The 16,726-nt window shown below is 40.1% G+C and overlaps 1 protein-coding gene across 7 annotated transcripts in view; it reads left to right on the top strand.

Moving 5' to 3' along the window:
* Window positions 1–15,764, top strand: part of napepld (N-acyl phosphatidylethanolamine phospholipase D) — a 45,288-nt gene extending 29,524 nt beyond the window's left edge. For 6 of the 7 annotated variants that reach the window (XM_063072840.1, XM_063072841.1, XM_063072844.1 and 3 more), the window contains one exon: window positions 15,626–15,764. In XM_063072840.1, the coding sequence (XP_062928910.1) occupies window positions 15,626–15,751 (126 nt within the window). In that variant the 3' untranslated portion in view covers window positions 15,752–15,764. The remainder of the gene's footprint in view (window positions 1–15,625) is intronic. The other variant, XR_010021127.1, reaches the window with a different exon arrangement.
* The last annotated feature ends 962 nt before the right edge of the window (window positions 15,765–16,726 follow it).

The following is a 16,726-nucleotide window of genomic DNA, read 5'->3' as shown; positions in this document are numbered from 1 at the left end:
TCCCAACATTAGAAAGCTGTGGGGAATTGTGTATGTATTTTTAAAATAGCAAGTCATTTGTGGTTTACTAAAGTTAAGTTTCTTTGCAATTTGCAAGTTCAAATATTTTAGGAGAGAGAGAGAGTGAGAGTGAGGTGACTGATTTTGCCTGAAAATATGCTGCAATAGGTGGCTAGGATTTCACCAACACTGTGGGACTTGGTAATACTGCTTCTCTGAAACCATTTGCTGCATTTCAGAGAATGAATCAGTTGTAATAAATAATGTATTTATCATTGCTTGAATTAAACTTGCCTTTCAAATAATGCTTTCACATATACTTCAGACGAACAAAGATTCCCAAGCACTTCAATCTATTTTATGATAATGATTTTGTTGGAGATTTCAATTACCCCCCACAAAAGTTTAAATATTCTTATCTTGACAAGTTATACATTTTGTACTTTATTTTTCAAGTCTTCCCTAACCACGTATTTTTTTCAATCTGGTGTTTTATCATTCTAACTCAGGGTTTCCCAATCTTTTTTATGCCATTAACCAAGGGGTCCATGGACCCCAGGTGGGGAACCTCTGATTCTAATCTAATATAGATATTGAAATGTTTTGTAAGTTCCTGCCCTCAGTGTTCTTCAACATGCTTTTAGAGACACAAGATTCTGCAGATGCTGGAAACCTTGGGAAACACACAAAATACTGGAGGAACTCTACAAGTCAGGCAACATCTACAGAGGGAAATAAACAGTCAATGTTTCATGCCGAAACCCCACAGGTGCTGCCTGACCTGCTGAGTTCCTCTAGCATTTAGTGTGCATTGTTCAACCTCGTTCTATTTGTTTCCCACTATAGAGGCATGAGTGAAAATGATCGACAACATCACCTGATACTATTACTACTGTCATCAAGCGGTGACCTTTCACCTCCCTGGCAATTAATAAACTTTTAGGTTTCTCTCTCCTTGCCTCTAGTCTTTCACGAGCTGTTTCTGGCCTATGTAACCATTCCAAGTATTCTGCTAGTAAGTGGTGCCTATACGTACTGGCTGTGAGTTACATTTTGTAGTTTGTGTAGGACAAATGAGACTTGTATTGTTTATTGTCTAAATTGCTTAAAAGCAGGCGTAGCGAGGTGGTTGTAGAATTGTGGAATTCCTAGTTAATAATTTATGTGTGGCAATCCTAAAGTTTTATTGAGAACTTACAAGAACAACACTGCTGGGGTAAACAGAGTTATTGTGGCATTTATTAGTTGTGTTGTTAGAATTGCATACTTGGGTATGTTGTTCATTTTTAGAGTTTATTGAAGTTTAGCATTAGTTTATTGGACTATTTTAGAATTTAAGTTTCATTGTTAACTTTTAGAGTTGATGTAACGAGCTACATTTACGACTGCAGTTAAAGAGTTGGGGCAGCAATTGTCGTAAATGTGGATTGCAAAGGGAAAATCAGAGAAGATTGTTCAGTGACACTGTGCCAAGAATTGGCAGCTCAAATTAGCAAAACAAAGGAAGGCTTCTTTATCCAGTATCAATATTCAGGGTGGTCTGGGACGTCTTTTTACACACTCCTCTAAACGACAGTCAAAGAGGGTTTCCAGAAAGAGACCAGGAATCAGATGTGTGGGTAGTCTTTCAGTGTTTTGAGCACTTAATTTGTTTGGGAGCAGAATTACATTTTGGCACAACATTACAGAACTATTTTCTATTATTTTCCATTTATACTAATTGCAGCCCCAACCCTATTCTCTGGCTGTACATATAGCTTTATACAGCTATAGAAATTCGTTAGCCAAATTTGCCAAAGCATTTTGTTGTGGACATTTTATGTGGTTATAATTTAGTGATCTGTGAGTAGGGCAACTTATTTTATACAAAGAATTCAGAATTAAACCTTGATATGAGGAACCGTTCCCTTCCACAAACACTCTCATTTACTTGACAGAACTTGTCCTTGCCCTCAACAACTTTTGTTTCTTCCCACTTTCTATAGATCGAACACAGACACTCATTGGCCTGTAGATACATCTGTCTTTTTATTGGCAACATGGAAAAGTCCTTGCTTCAAGCCTTTTCTGGGTCAATCCCCCACCCATACCCAACTCATTTTCTGCTATATTGACAACTGCATCAGTGACCGTCTACACTGAGGCTGAACTCGTCAATTTGATCACTTTCGCTATGAGTTTCCGCCCCGCCCTCTAAGGCAACTGCCCTATCTCTGACGTTTCTCTTACTTGTCTGTGGCTTCACATACTGCATAACCCATCAGAGGAGACCTGGATCTGCAACACACAATGTTCTTCTAGGACTTAAAGTCAGAATCTGAATCAGAATCAGAATCGGGTTTACTATCACTGGCATATGTCATGAATTTTGTTAACTTTGTAGCAGCAGTACAATGCAGGGCATGATAAATATAGAAAAAAAACACTGAATTACAGTAAGTATATATATGTATATTACATAGTTAAATTAAGGTAAATAGTGCAAAAACAGAAATTTAAAAGAAAGTAATGAGGTAGTGTTCATGAGTTCAATGTCCATTTAGGAATCAGATGGCAGAGGGGAAGAAACTGCTCCTGAATTTGCTGAGTGTGCGTCTTCAGGCTTCTGTACCTCCTTCCAGATGGCAACAATGAGAAGAGGGCATGTCCTGGGTGATGGGGGTCCTTAATAATGGACGTTATCTTTCTGAGGCACAGCTCCTTGAAGATGCCTTGGATACTATGGAGGATGGTAGCCGTGATGGAGCTGACTAATTTTATCACTCTCTGCAGTTTACTTCGATCCTGTGCAGTAGCCCCCCCTCCCCCTCAATACCAGATGGTGATGCAGCCAGTCAGAATGGTCTCCACAGTACATCTGCAGAAATTTTTGAATGTTTTAGGTAATAAACCAAACCTCCTCAAACTCCAAATGAAATATAGCCACTGTCTTGCCTTCTTTATAGCTGCATTAATATGTTGGAAGCAGGTTAGATCCTCAGAGACAGTGACACCCAGGAGCTTGAAATTGCTCACTCTCTCCAGTTCTGATCCCTCTATGAGGATTGGTTTGTGTTGCCAAGTCTTACCCTTTCTGAAGACCACAATCAGCTCCTTGGACTTACTGACATTGAGTGCCAGGTTGTTGCTGTGACACCACTCAACTAGTTGGTATATCTTGCTCCCGTACACCCTCTCATCATTATCTGAGATTCAACACCTTTTACGCCCGCTTTGAAAGGGAGAATAAAACTACAGCTGGGAGGATCCCTGCTGCACCCGGTGACCCTGTGATCTCATTTATGATGGTGATGGGGAGGAAATCTTTCTGTCAGAAGAACATGAATCACGAGCCATGAAAACTGCATGACAGTATCTATTCAAGCTTGAGAAAGACCGACTTTTGAGCTGTAGGGAACTCAGAGCTAATGGACAGAGACAGAAAAGTAGAATACAGACCATAGTCTAATCACCTACGATTTTATTGAATGGTGAAGGAGGTTGACAGGGCTATGTGGCCTACTGCTGTTGGTTTTTATGTTCTTACTGGAGCACTGAAGCAGATTTCAGCAAAACAAAAAAGCTGGTCATTGACTGGATTCATGTTGGTTGAGCTGGTTGAGAGCTTCAAGTTCCTAGGAGTGAACATCACCAATAGCCTCTCCTGGTCCAATCATGTAGATCACCCCACACCTCTATTTCCTCAGGAAGCTAAAGGTGTCTGGCATGTCCCCTTTGACCCTTAGCCTTTTTTATCAATACACCGCAGGAAGCATCCTATCTGGATACATCACAGCTTGGTATGGCAACTGCTCTGCTGTGACTACAAGAAACTGCATAATTAATAGACACAGCTCAGCACATCATGGAAACCAGCCTCCCTTCCATAGACTCTGTCTGTTCTTTTCTCTGCCTCAGAAAAGCAGAGAGCATAATCAAAGACCCCGTCCACTATTTGGCAGAAGATATAAAAGACTGACAACATGTGCCACCAGGTTCAGGGAAAGCTTCTACCCCTCTAGTATAAAGTTAGTATAATATGATGGACTCTCGATCTCACGGTCTGCTGCACTATGATCTCGCACATTATTGCTTACTTGCACTTCTCTTTCTCTGTAGCTGTTACACTTTGTTCTTCATTCTCTTACTGTTGTTGGGATGAGAGACCCAGGCGAGAATGGTAAGGACCCAAGTGCTGGAGAAGCTGAGACTAGACTCTAGACACGATGTCGAGATTGAGATGAGAACAGGGTTCTTGACGAGATGCTATATGAGAATCCAAATGAGACAGAAATCCAAAATGAACTGAAGTTGAGCTGACAATTGAGTACTCAACTTGAGTTTGGATGCTCTTTAAATACCCACATCCTGGTGCCAAATGTGGCTGCTAATTAGCGGAGTGGGCCTGAATTTTCAAACGGACTGTGCCAGCTATCCATACACCGGATAATAGAGCATCTAAACGCTGGAAGTGGGTGTAGTTGGTTGTATACTGTAACAGTATTACCTTGTTCTGCCTCAACTCACCGTGTAATGATTAGATCTGTATGAACGGAATACAAGACAAGTTTTTCATTGCATCTCAGTATATGTGATAATAATAAACCAATTCCAATTTCAAAATATCCTGATTACTTCTTGGCAAGAAACATACCATCTGCCACTATCTTTACTGTTCTTGATGAATCTGGGTTACTTCTTGGAATCCGGCACGTGGAAGAAATATTTGCTGTTCTCTAAGGTACTCAAAGCCAATTCAGAAAAGTGGCATTTGTGTTATTGTCTTTGCTCTGGGCTTGCTCAAATCTGTTCGTATATTTGAAATGACTTCCAGCAGTTGTTGAGACAGTGAGAACCCATTTCTTCTTTAGGTGGTTAAATCATGGCTTCAATGAATAGTAGTTAGCTTAAAATGGTGCCATCTACTTAAGAACCCAGTGGAGGTGTACTAATTTTATAAACAGTGTGCTGGGTGCCTGAACGACAAAGAGGCGTGAATTTTATATCGTCTATAACTCAAATCACCTGGGTTCATTGCAATTTCAATGCATATTTTCAATGCAAGATAATTCCCCCTCAGAGATTTTTATGCTTCTCAAGGCAAGTGAGGATGATAGTTGCGTCAGTCCCTGGCACTGCCAGTTCTGCGGTTGTACAGCTGGTTGGAAGCGCAGAGCTCCTGTGACTCAGCTCTTCAAACAGGGAACATTTCACCGGGTGTGGAGTGCAGCAAAATAATGAGCCCATTCTACACAAACCCCTTGAGAACAGAATAGATTGTAACGTGTGTCTTCTATTTCCACAGTAATCACTGTTGCATCCTTTCTGAATCGCATGTCAATTAGTTTTGAAATGTAGACAGCTCAGGGCCGTGAGCCCACGCATGTTGAGATAGCTCATTTCATATGGGCTATTTGCTGCCAGCAACGTGGGCTGGATTTCAACCCAGGTTCTAGTGGGGTATGTAAGGTGTAACATCTCTCTTTGAATCAGTAACCTTAAATGAACTTTTCTGTTGATGCTTTAATATGCTTGCATTGCTATTGTTAACATTTTAAACATGAGTGCCTGTTTTAATGTCGAATTTTACTACTCCATAGGGAGTACCTGGGGGAAGCAGAAATTATATGTAACAAAAATGTCACATCACTAATGGTCAATTGTTTGTTCTTTATTTATTTATCTATCTATCTATATATCCAGCGAGCAGTAAACCCTTCCAGGACTTCATGCCATGCTGCACAGCAGCCCACCTATTCAACCCTAGCCTAATCACAGGACAATTTACAATTACTGATTAACCTGCCAACCGGTACGTCATTGGACTGTGGGAGGAAACTGAAGCACCCGGAGGAAAGCCATGCGGACACAGGGAAAACGTTCAAGCTCCTTACGGGCAGCGCTGGGAATTTAACCCAGGTCACCTGTACTGTAAAGTATTGTTCTAACCACTGTGACACCGAAAAGAATTGTGCTAACCATTATCCCACGATACAGCATTTTCTTAATCATTATTAAAAGTAGCCCATTGAATTCATCCAATTGAACAACTGAGCCATCAAAGTACAACAACTAGGCTCATATGAGAAAAGGAGATAAATTGTGCTGGAATCTGTTCCCAATCACTCTTCAGTCACACTAGTTGGAGTGTCTAGGTATGTTTGCTATTGTCTAGACTCAGTCTTACTTAGCTATGGTGATTCACACTTCCATCAGTCATCCCAGTTCAAATGATAAATGATAACCATAGAGGTTAATGTGTGCCAGGTTTTAAACTTATTGAGATTCTGAGCAATCTGTCCTCTTGTATTATAGTTTTATTGCATTCAAAATGGCATAAAATTGGAATTTTATTCAAGACATTAGCTGGCCACATTGTAATATTGAGCAATCCAAGCTGATGGAGATAGTTCGCCATTATTTGTTATGGTGACTTTAAAACAGTACACAGGCTGTTATTAATGAGTAAGCTGTCCTCGAGCATGGAAGAGACGTTCCATGAAATACAAAGTACCATTATTTGCTGGTCAATTTGCATCCCCCTGCTGTTAACTGCAGGCAAAGAACAGCTCATTCTTCAGCTTCCCTACGAGGTTCATATAATTGTTGCATTTGTGCATTAGTTTCTAATTAAATACTGCAGAGAATCGGAACTGCTATTCAATAGCATTTATAATACTTATATAACAAGATTTATATACTTTCAATATCACTGAAACTTTTCCACTGTGGAAAGAAAATACAGACAAGATAAAATCTGCAGATACTGGAAATCCGAGCAACACACACAAAATGCTGGAGGAGCTCAACAGGCCAGGCAACATCTATAGAAAAAAGTACAGTTGACGTTTCGGGCCGAAAGCCTTCGGCAGATTGAGTACCCCTTATCCGAAGTGCTCGGGGGCTGGAAGTGTTTCGGATTTTGGAATATATAATGAGATAGCTTGGGATCGCCATAATTTCCGACTCTGAATTTATGTGCTACCGGTAAGCAGTCCTTGTCTTACACTTGTTCATCACACACAAATGTACTTAACATTAAAAATTATTACACACCATTAAAATAATGAAAATATAATGTGTGCAGTGCAGCAGCATTGGGAGAGTACCTGAATTAGCTGTTGAACAATAACAGATAATGCAGAATTTCAGTCTCTACCTACAATGCGGTGGTTTGATTAAAAGGTTACAGTACACTGTTTCTGACCTAGAAATGGGGGACATATCCTCAAGACTCAGGGGAGTAGATTTAGGACAGAGATGAGGAGGAACTGTTTTTCCCAGAGAGTGGTGAATCTGTGGAATTCTCTGCCCAATGAAGCAGTGGAGGCTGCCTCAGTAAATATATTTAAGACAAGGTTGGATAGATTTTTGCATAGTAGGGGAATTAAGGATTATGGGGGAAAGGCAGGTAGGTGGAGATGAGTCCTTGGCCAGATCAGCGATGATCTTATTGAATTGCAGAGCAGACTCGATGGGCCGGATGGCCTACTCCTGCTCCTATTTCAATGTTCTTATGTAAAAACAATCAGAATTGTAGACTTGTTCTGGTGTTAGATTTTCATCAGCGACGACCTTGGCAAACTCATTGATGAATTTCTTTGCTGCTTCATGATCAGCAGATATTTTATCACCACAAAATATTTTAAAATGACCTGCCATGCCTTTTCTTAAATTTCTGCAACCAGCCTGCTGAGTAATCACGATTACCTTTCATTTTTTAGGTTGTCGTGCTAAATCTTTGCTTGTTTCATGATCAACATATCGTTAAGTGGCACACAGTATGTTCACTCTGACACTGACTAATCCACTCTTTCAATACATGATTGACAGCTCCATTTTTCACTTTATGCAGTGTTTTTCTATTTTTCATTAACTTCTGTTCACTGCATATGTGAGGTCACTTCTCAGAACTGTCTGGGATATGCAGAGACCTGCACATTGCCTGGGAACTTTCCCAGCGCATTGTGGAATTTTCCATGTGTGACATGACATCATGTCAGCGCTCAAATAAATTTTGGTTTTCGGATGTTTTTGGATATTGGATTTTCTGATAAAGAATAAACCTGTATTTCAGAGTTAGAATTGATACCTACAGCATATAATTACTGTCTTTTCTCTCTGAATCTAGACTTTCCTGTTTTAAAGTTTTTTTTGTACCCTGTTCGAATCCAGTTTTTGTTCTTTCCCTTTTTCACCCAGTTCAGCAAAAACTCTTTGGATTCACAATTCACTCAGGTCCCAAGCTGGCATTGCCATGGTGTTATCAGTGATTCCTGAAGCAGTATTTGAGCTCAACATTGACTGGGAACTCCTGCAGCACTGCTGGTGCCACACTGTATTGGTCTCGCCATTCCTTTGGATTTATCATCTGTGTGGGGAAGGGGAGACTGCAGCATGGGCGACATCTTTCTCTCCATTTCATACTGCCTGGCATGCACAAAAACTATCTGAGAAAATAGCTGGGGTAACCTTCGTTTATTTGGGACACCATGCCACTTAATTGGGACAGTTTCTAACTAGCATCAGTCACGTACATTTGTGTGGCCATTGGACACTACACAATGCTTGAAGGAAACATTTTAAAAATATCATCAATTTGTCTTTTTTATACCTTTTTAATTATTGTGGAAGCTTTGGCTAATTGGGACAGCCACATAATTGGGCCAAAATGCACTTGTCCCACTGTGTCCCAATTAATCAGAATGCACTGTAATTAAAAAGGTATAAAAAGATAAACTACCATTTAACTGAATAACAAATTGTGTAGTATTTAAATGAAATACAGAACAAATTAGAACACTACCATCACAGTACTATAAAACTGTGAATTAGTTCTTAATAGTTATTGATGGAGCGATTCATCCAGTGGACGCTGCCATGTTCTTTTAATTGACAGTAAATGAACAAAACCAGCATCGACACCTTGTGCAGATAATGGCCTGCATCCTCCAAATCTTCATTGTCATTGTAATATTCAAGATGATTGTTGCTACCTTCAAAATCTTCGTAGGTCCTAACTTGTTGAAGTTCATTTTCACTCCCGGCTGTTTCTGGCATCTCCAAGTCTGAATGCTTGAAACCCACAGTGAGCAGAACAGTTCTGAACTGTCTTACTGCTTATTTTTTGCCAATTATCAGTGACAAAAAAACCACTATTGTTTGAACACAAACACACTTAACTGACACTATTTAAAATTATGATAGGTATGGATAGCATAACCAGTCTTTTTCCAAGGGTGGAAATGTCATATACAAGAGGCATAAGTTAAGGTGAGAGGGGGAAAGTTTAAAAGAGATATATAAACTTTTTTTTACATAAACTGGAGTTGCCTGATACTGCCGGGAGAGGGGCAAGATGCAAATACAATAGCAATCTTCAAAAGGTACTAAGACAGACATATAAACAGGCAGAGAATATATGGGTATGGACTGTGTGCAGGCAAATGGGATTAGTTTGATTGGCAGAGACATGGTGGAATGAAGGACTTGTTCCTGTGCTGTACTGTTCTACGTTCTACCTGGATCTGGTCAAGCAACTCCCATGATTTTATAGGGTTCCCAGTTATAGGAATTTGACAGCAATAATGAAGGACTGGCAATCTATTTCCCTTGATGCCACACTCAGTCTAATGTTGCCCTGATGTCAAGGGCAATTCCTCTCACCTAAGTGGAATCCTGTTCTTTGTTCCATGTGATAAAGTCTTGAGTTGAGTGGTTCTGGTCAAACACACCAGCTGGGTATTTCACCCTTCGCTGATAATTGAGAGTAAACTGAATGTGCAGTAAATTGCTTGATTTGATATCTTCTGATCTGAATGTGCATGTCTGGGCAAGTTCCCAGTCAGATGGATACCAGTCTTGTAACTATTCTAGAACAGCTTTATTGGAGGCAAGTCTGGAACTTGGTGGAATGCTGTCTAGGGGTATAGCCTTTGCTATATCCAGAGCTGAGTGGTTTCCTTAAATTACATGGAATGAAATCAAAAGGCTAGACAGTGGTTTCTGTGACCTTTGGGCTATCAGTGGGAAGTCTAGGTGAATTGTCTACTTGGCAATTTTGGCTGATCATATTATTGTGCATGGGGACATTCTTGGAGCAAAGGTTCTTAACCTTTTTTATGTCATGGACATAGTTTCCTCTAAGCTGTGCGCGTGTGCGCACGCACACATGCTTTTCAACCAGTGCACAAAAGAAATTAATGTGCGCACAAAAGGTTAGTTACCTAAAATGTAGTAATTAATAATTATACTTATTGAAAATAATCTTTTAGCTAACTATTTCTGTTAACTAGTTAGTCGTTTTTTCAAATACAACAGTGCACGTCACTAATTTACGTCACCTCACCTATCCTGTTCCGGTTTGTACAGCTACATCATGGTGGCAGCCAGGTTTGGCAGACAGTGTTCATATCGTAAAGTTTACAAAGATCTGTTTCAAATCCTGTAGATAGCTTACTAAGTTTTTACTGGAAAAAAATATTGGTTCACTATGTTGAATTCAAAAGAAGCGAAGGGCGTGAAGCGCAAAAGAACTGCAAATTTGTTTAAAGTTGAATGGCTTAACAAAATAGTAGAAACTGTTACACCAAAAGCTCATGAGGTCATGAACGTTCAGCTAGGAGAAATATTTATGTATGATTCAGAAACTGGCGTTATCTGTTTGTATTGTTGTGATGCGAAAGTTGCTGGATAATTTGCTAGTGGAAAAAAGTGGGATGATATTTGGAAACTTGACTTTTTGAAGCGTCATTTGGCAAGTAAATCGCATTTGGATGATGTACAAAAGCTCAGGCAACAGAACCATCATTAGCCATTACAGGAGTGCTACACATGTTACAGTTGAGTGCAGATGAACGAGAGCGAAAGCGATCAGACCCAGAGGAGATCAAAGTTGAGGTACAAGAATGGTCAGCTTTTGATTTCTCCGCAATTGCAGATTGTGACTCCACTTTTGGCGATGAACAAGTTAATGCCTTATGTCTAAAATATCATGATTTTCCAGATGAAAATATTGTAATAGTTAGACAGTTTAATGATTTCAAATTTTCCGTGCAAGAAAAAATTAAATCCAAACTGATTAATGGGATCTTTGTGCTACACAGAATAAGAAAGCACATCTATCAGCAGAGGCTCCTGTACCTCCTGCCTGATGGTAGAAGCAAGAAGAGAGCATAAACTGGATGGTGGGTGTCCCTGGTGATGGATGTGCTTTCTTGTGGCAGTGCTGCTTGTAAATTTATAAGACATGCAGAATCTATACAAACTTCTAAGAAAGTGGAGGCCCCCTTATGCCTTCTCTACAGTGGTACCCATATGCTGGTTCAAGACAGATCTTCTGATGTGATAACACCAAGGAATTCAGTTACTGACCCTCTCCACCTCCCATCCCCTAATGAAGATTGTGAGGGCCCTAATGAGGAAATAACCAGCTTTCATACGTAAACAACTCTGATGGCAATTTTGGCAATTGGTCATACAGTAAATTATTTAGGTTTTATGAGAACACAAAGTCTTGTCTTTTTTTGGGTGAGAATAACCACCAGATAATAATCTGGAGCTATTATTCTGTGTAGCACAAAGATCCTTTTAATCATTCGTGCTATTTTCACAATGCAAAACATCACAATTTTAGCAGTAAGTATGTTTGCTGCTGCAAACTTGCAGATGGCTAGAACTCAGGAATGAATAGTTTACACCAATGAGACAATTTTATTCTGGTAACAGCTTCCAGTTGGCAATACTAGGTGAAAATGTTGTGCACCACATTAAGCATACAGCATATTTTGAGCGACTCTAGCTATACCGGACATTTGTTACACAAAGGAGTCAATTATATGAAGCAACCATAAAGATTAATACTTTAGAACTGTGTGGAAGGTGCAATTATTTCATTCCTGTTCAGTTTCAGGAACAGTTATTACCCTACAACAATCAGGCTTCTGAACTGGTGTGGATTACGTTACTCACCTCAACTCTGAACTGATTGCACAACCAACAAGCTCACTTTCAGGGACTCTTTACTCATGTTCTCAGAGAACGCAGAATAGTACAGCACAGTACAGGCCCTTCGGCCCACAATGTTGTGCCGACCCTCAAACCCTGCCTCCCATATAAGCCCCCACCTTAGATTCCTCCATATACCTGTCTAGTAGACTCTTAAACTTCACTAGTGTATCTGCCTCCACCACTGACTCAGGCAGTGCATTCCATGCACCAACCACCCTCTGAGTAAAAAACCTTCCTCTAATATCCCCCTTGAACTTCCCACCCCTTAGCTTAAAGCCATGTCCTCTTGTATTGAGCAGTGGTGCCCTGGGGAAGAGGCGCTGGCTATCCACTCTATCTTTTCCTCTTATTATCTTGTACACCTCTATCATGTCTCCTCTCATCCTCCTTCTCTCCAAAGAGTAAAGCCCTAGCTCCCTTAATCTCTGATCATAATGCATACTTTCTAAACCAGGCAGCATCCTGGTAAATCTCCTCTGTACCCTTTCCAATGCTTCCACATCCTTCCTATAGTGAGGTGACCAGAACTGGACACAATACTCCAAGTGTGGCCTAACCAGAGTTTTATAGAGCTGCATCATTACATCGCGACTCTTAAACTCTGTCCCTCGACTTATGAAAGCTAACACCCCATAAGCTTTCTTAACTACCCTATCCACCTGTGAGGCAACTTTCAGGGATCTGTGGACATGTACCCCGAGATCCCTCTGCTCCTCCACACTACCATGTATCCTGCCATTTACTTTGTACTCTGCCTTGGAGTTTGTCCTTCCAAAATGTACCACCTCACACTTCTCCGGGTTGAACTCCATCTGCCACTTCTCAGCCCACTTCTGCATCCTATCAATGTCTCTCTGCAATCTTTGACAATCCTCTACACTATCTACAACACCACCAACCTTTGTGTTGTCTGCAAACTTGCCAACCCACCCTTCTACCCCCACATCCAGGTCGTTAATAAAAATCACAAAAAGTAGAGGTCCTAGAACAGATCCTTGTGGGACACCACTAGTCACAATCCTCCAATCTGAATGTACTCCCTCCACCACGACCCTCTGCCTTCTGCAGGCAAGCCAATTCTGAATCCACCTGGCCAAACTTCCCTGGATCCCATGCCTTCTAACTTCCTGAATAAGCCTACCGTGTGGAACCTTGTCAAATGTCTTACTAAAATCCATATAGATCACATCCACTGCACTACCCTCATCTATATGCCTGGTCACCTCCTCAAAGAACTCTTATCAGGCTTGTTAAACACGATCTGCCCTTCACAAAGCCATGCTGACTGTCCCTGATCAGACCATGATTCTCTAAATGCCTATAGATCCTATCTCTAAGAATCTTTTCCAACAGCTTTCCCACCACAGACGTAAGGCTCATTGGTCTATAATTACCCGGACTATCCCTACTACCTTTTTTGAACAAGGGAACAACATTCGCCTCCCTCCAATCCTCCGGTACCATTCCCATGGACAACGAGGACATAAAGATCCTAGCCAGAGGCTCAACAATCTCTTCTCTCGCCTCGTGGAGCAGCCTGGGGAATATTCCGTCAGGCCCCGGGGACTTAACTGTCCTAATGTATTTTAACAACTCCAACACCTCCTCTCCCTTAATATCAGCATGCTCCAGAACATCAACCTCACTCATATTGTCCTCACCATCATCAAGTTGCCTCTCATTGGTGAATACCGAAGAGAAGTATTCATTGAGGATCTCGCTTACTTCCACAGCCTCCAGGCACATCTTCCCACCTTTATCTCTAATCGGTCCTACCTTCACTCCTGTCATCCTTTTTTTCTTCACATAATTGAAGAATGCCTTGGGGTTTTCCTTTACCCTACTCGCCAAGGCCTTCTCAGCCCCTTCTTAAGCTCCTTTCTTGCTTCCCTATATTCCTCAATAGACCCATCTGATCCTTGCTTCCTAAACCTCATGTATGCTGCCTTCTTCCTCCTGACTAGATTTTCCACCTCACTTGTCACCCATGGTTCCTTCACCCTACCATTCTTTATCTTCCTCACCGGGACAAATTTATCCCTTACATCCCGTAAGAGATCTCTAAATATTGACCACATGTCCATAGTACATTTCCCTGCAAAAACATCATCCCAATTCACACCTCCAAGTTCTAGCCTTATAGCCTCATAATTTGCCTTTCCCCAATTAAAAATTTTCCTGTCCTCTTTGATTCTATCCTTTTCCATGATAATTATAAAGGCCAGGGAGCGGTGGTCACTGTCCCCCAGATGCTCAGCCACTGAGAAATCTGTGACCTGACCCGGTTCATTACCTAGTACTAGATCTAGTATGGCATTCCCCCGGTCGGCCTGTCCACATACTGTGACAGGAATCCATCCTAGACACACTTAACAAACTCTGCCCCATCTAAACCCTTGGAACTAATCAGGTGCCAATCAATATTAGGGAAGTTAAAGTCACCCATGATAACAACCCTGTTATTTTTGCACCTTTCCAAAATTTGCCTCCCAATCTGCTCCTCTGTATCTCTGCTGCTACCAGGGGGCCTATAGAATACCCCCAGTAGAGTAACTGCTCCCTTCCTGTTTCTGACTTCCACCCATATTGACTCAAAAGAGGATCCTGCTACATTACCCACCCTAAATAATTTTTTTATTTGAACAGTTTGTCTTCTTTTGCATACTGGTTGTTTGTTAGTCTTTATTTAAGTATAGATTTTTCTAAATGTTATTGTATTTCTTTATTTTCCTGTAAATCTTTGCAAGAAAATGAATTTCAACATAGTATACTTTATTAGAACCCAGTGTGCTCTTCTAATGCTGTAGCCCATCCACTTTGACATTCAGTATAATGGATTCAGAGATGCTCTTTTGCACACCACTGTTGTGGCACATGGTTATTTGAGTTACTGTCGCCTTCCTGTTAACTTGAACCAGTCTGGGCAGTCTCCTCTGACCTCTCTCATTAACAGTGTAATTTTGCCCACAGAACTGCTGATCACTGGATGTTTTTAGTTTTCCCATCATTTTCTGTAAATTCTAGAGACTGTTGTGTGTGAAAATCCCAGGAGATCAGCAGTCTCTGAGGTACTCAAACCACCCATTCTGGTGTCAAAAATCATTCTACGATCATAGTTTTATAGATCAGATTTCTTCCCCATTCTGATGTTTGGTCTGAACAACAACTAGAACCTATGGCCACATCTGCCTGCTCTTATGCATTGAGTTCCTGCTGACAATTGACCGATTTAAGTATTTGCATTAAAAAGCAAGTGTACAGGTGAACCTAACAAAGTGGTCACTGAGTGTTTTTGTACTTTGATAATATATTTACTTCGACTTTCACAAAGCTAATGTCTCCAGGTTATACCGTGAACCTCTGTACGTTTGTCACAAGAATGCTGCTAGCAAATCCCTTCAAGACTTCTCTATTTAGGTAATGAAGTGAACCAAATAATGGCAGGGTTTTAAACATGAATAGCTAGAATAGAGAAAATTGTAAAGATTTAAGTATGTATTTCAAGTGTGTTGTTTATCAATAGTGCTGAATTTAATTATACTTAAAGGATTAAATGTCTACTGTAATTCATTGGCTGTTAATACTTTACATCTTCATTTTTATTTTAAAGCTCTTAAATGAATTATTTCTATTCCAGTACTACTTAGAACCACGAAGAAAACTTGAAGAGGCTCGAGAAAGATATGGATTGAAACCAGAAGATTTCTTTGTTTTGATGCATGGAGAATCAAAGCATTTAAGTGAGAACAAAGGTTTTCAATGATAATGCAAATAAATTATAAACAAAGTGTCGTCTCCTCACACAGAACAGTTCAAGTTTTATACAACCTTCTGATGCTTGCTGTCTTTAATTTTGGGTGGAACTTTCACTGAAATAATTTTAGTTTATTAATTGTTATATTTCATTTATCCTTCTGAATGTGCTCTTAAAATAAACATTGTATACACTTTACAAAGCAAATTTATTTTCCATAATCTTGACCTTCAGTAAAGACTCTGAACACCAGAAAATTGTTTACTACACAAATTAAAAGATATACTGGGCTTAGTTTACATAAGTTTAAACTTAAAGCAATATTTTCAATTGGTGTTTATTAATTAAAGTGCATATAACATTTATTTTATCACTTGGTTGATAAAAGCTTCACGGATTTTGCAGTATAAATTGTCTAAAGGGAACTTGTGATTGTCTTCCATTCCAGATGCACTCCATCTGATACTTGCACGTTTGCCAAAATAATTTGAGACTGCAGTTAAATAAGTGCATATTTTGAGCATGTGAAATGCACAAACATAACTAACTAAACACTGTACATAAACAGTTATTCCATTTCAACTTCTGTTATAATCTTGATTTTGAAATGGAAGGTTGGCCTTAACCTTGTGCCTTGTTACTATGGACACACTCGTGGTGCACTAAGATGCAGATTATCATGGTTCCTTTCCTGAATGAATGATCCAATGGGTCTGAGCTTCATGACTTCTTTTTATTATGAAGCTAAAACTATGCTACAGAACTAGGGTGAAATACAGAAATAATGATACAATTTACTTGTTTGTAATCTCTTACCCAGCTGCTTCAAATATGGTTTGCTTTATTGGTGGCTCTGTCTCATATGCTAATTAATTCCTATTGTGGGCTGTTTTACAATAATTGATTCTCCACTCAAACTATTTTGGAATTCACAACAAACTGCAGATACTGGAAACTAGAGCAAAAACCAACTTGATGGAGGAA

The sequence above is a fragment of the Mobula hypostoma genome, chromosome 20, assembly GCF_963921235.1.
Source record: "Mobula hypostoma chromosome 20, sMobHyp1.1, whole genome shotgun sequence".
NCBI lineage: Eukaryota > Metazoa > Chordata > Chondrichthyes > Myliobatiformes > Myliobatidae > Mobula > Mobula hypostoma.
This window is presented reverse-complemented; position numbering and strand designations above follow the sequence as displayed.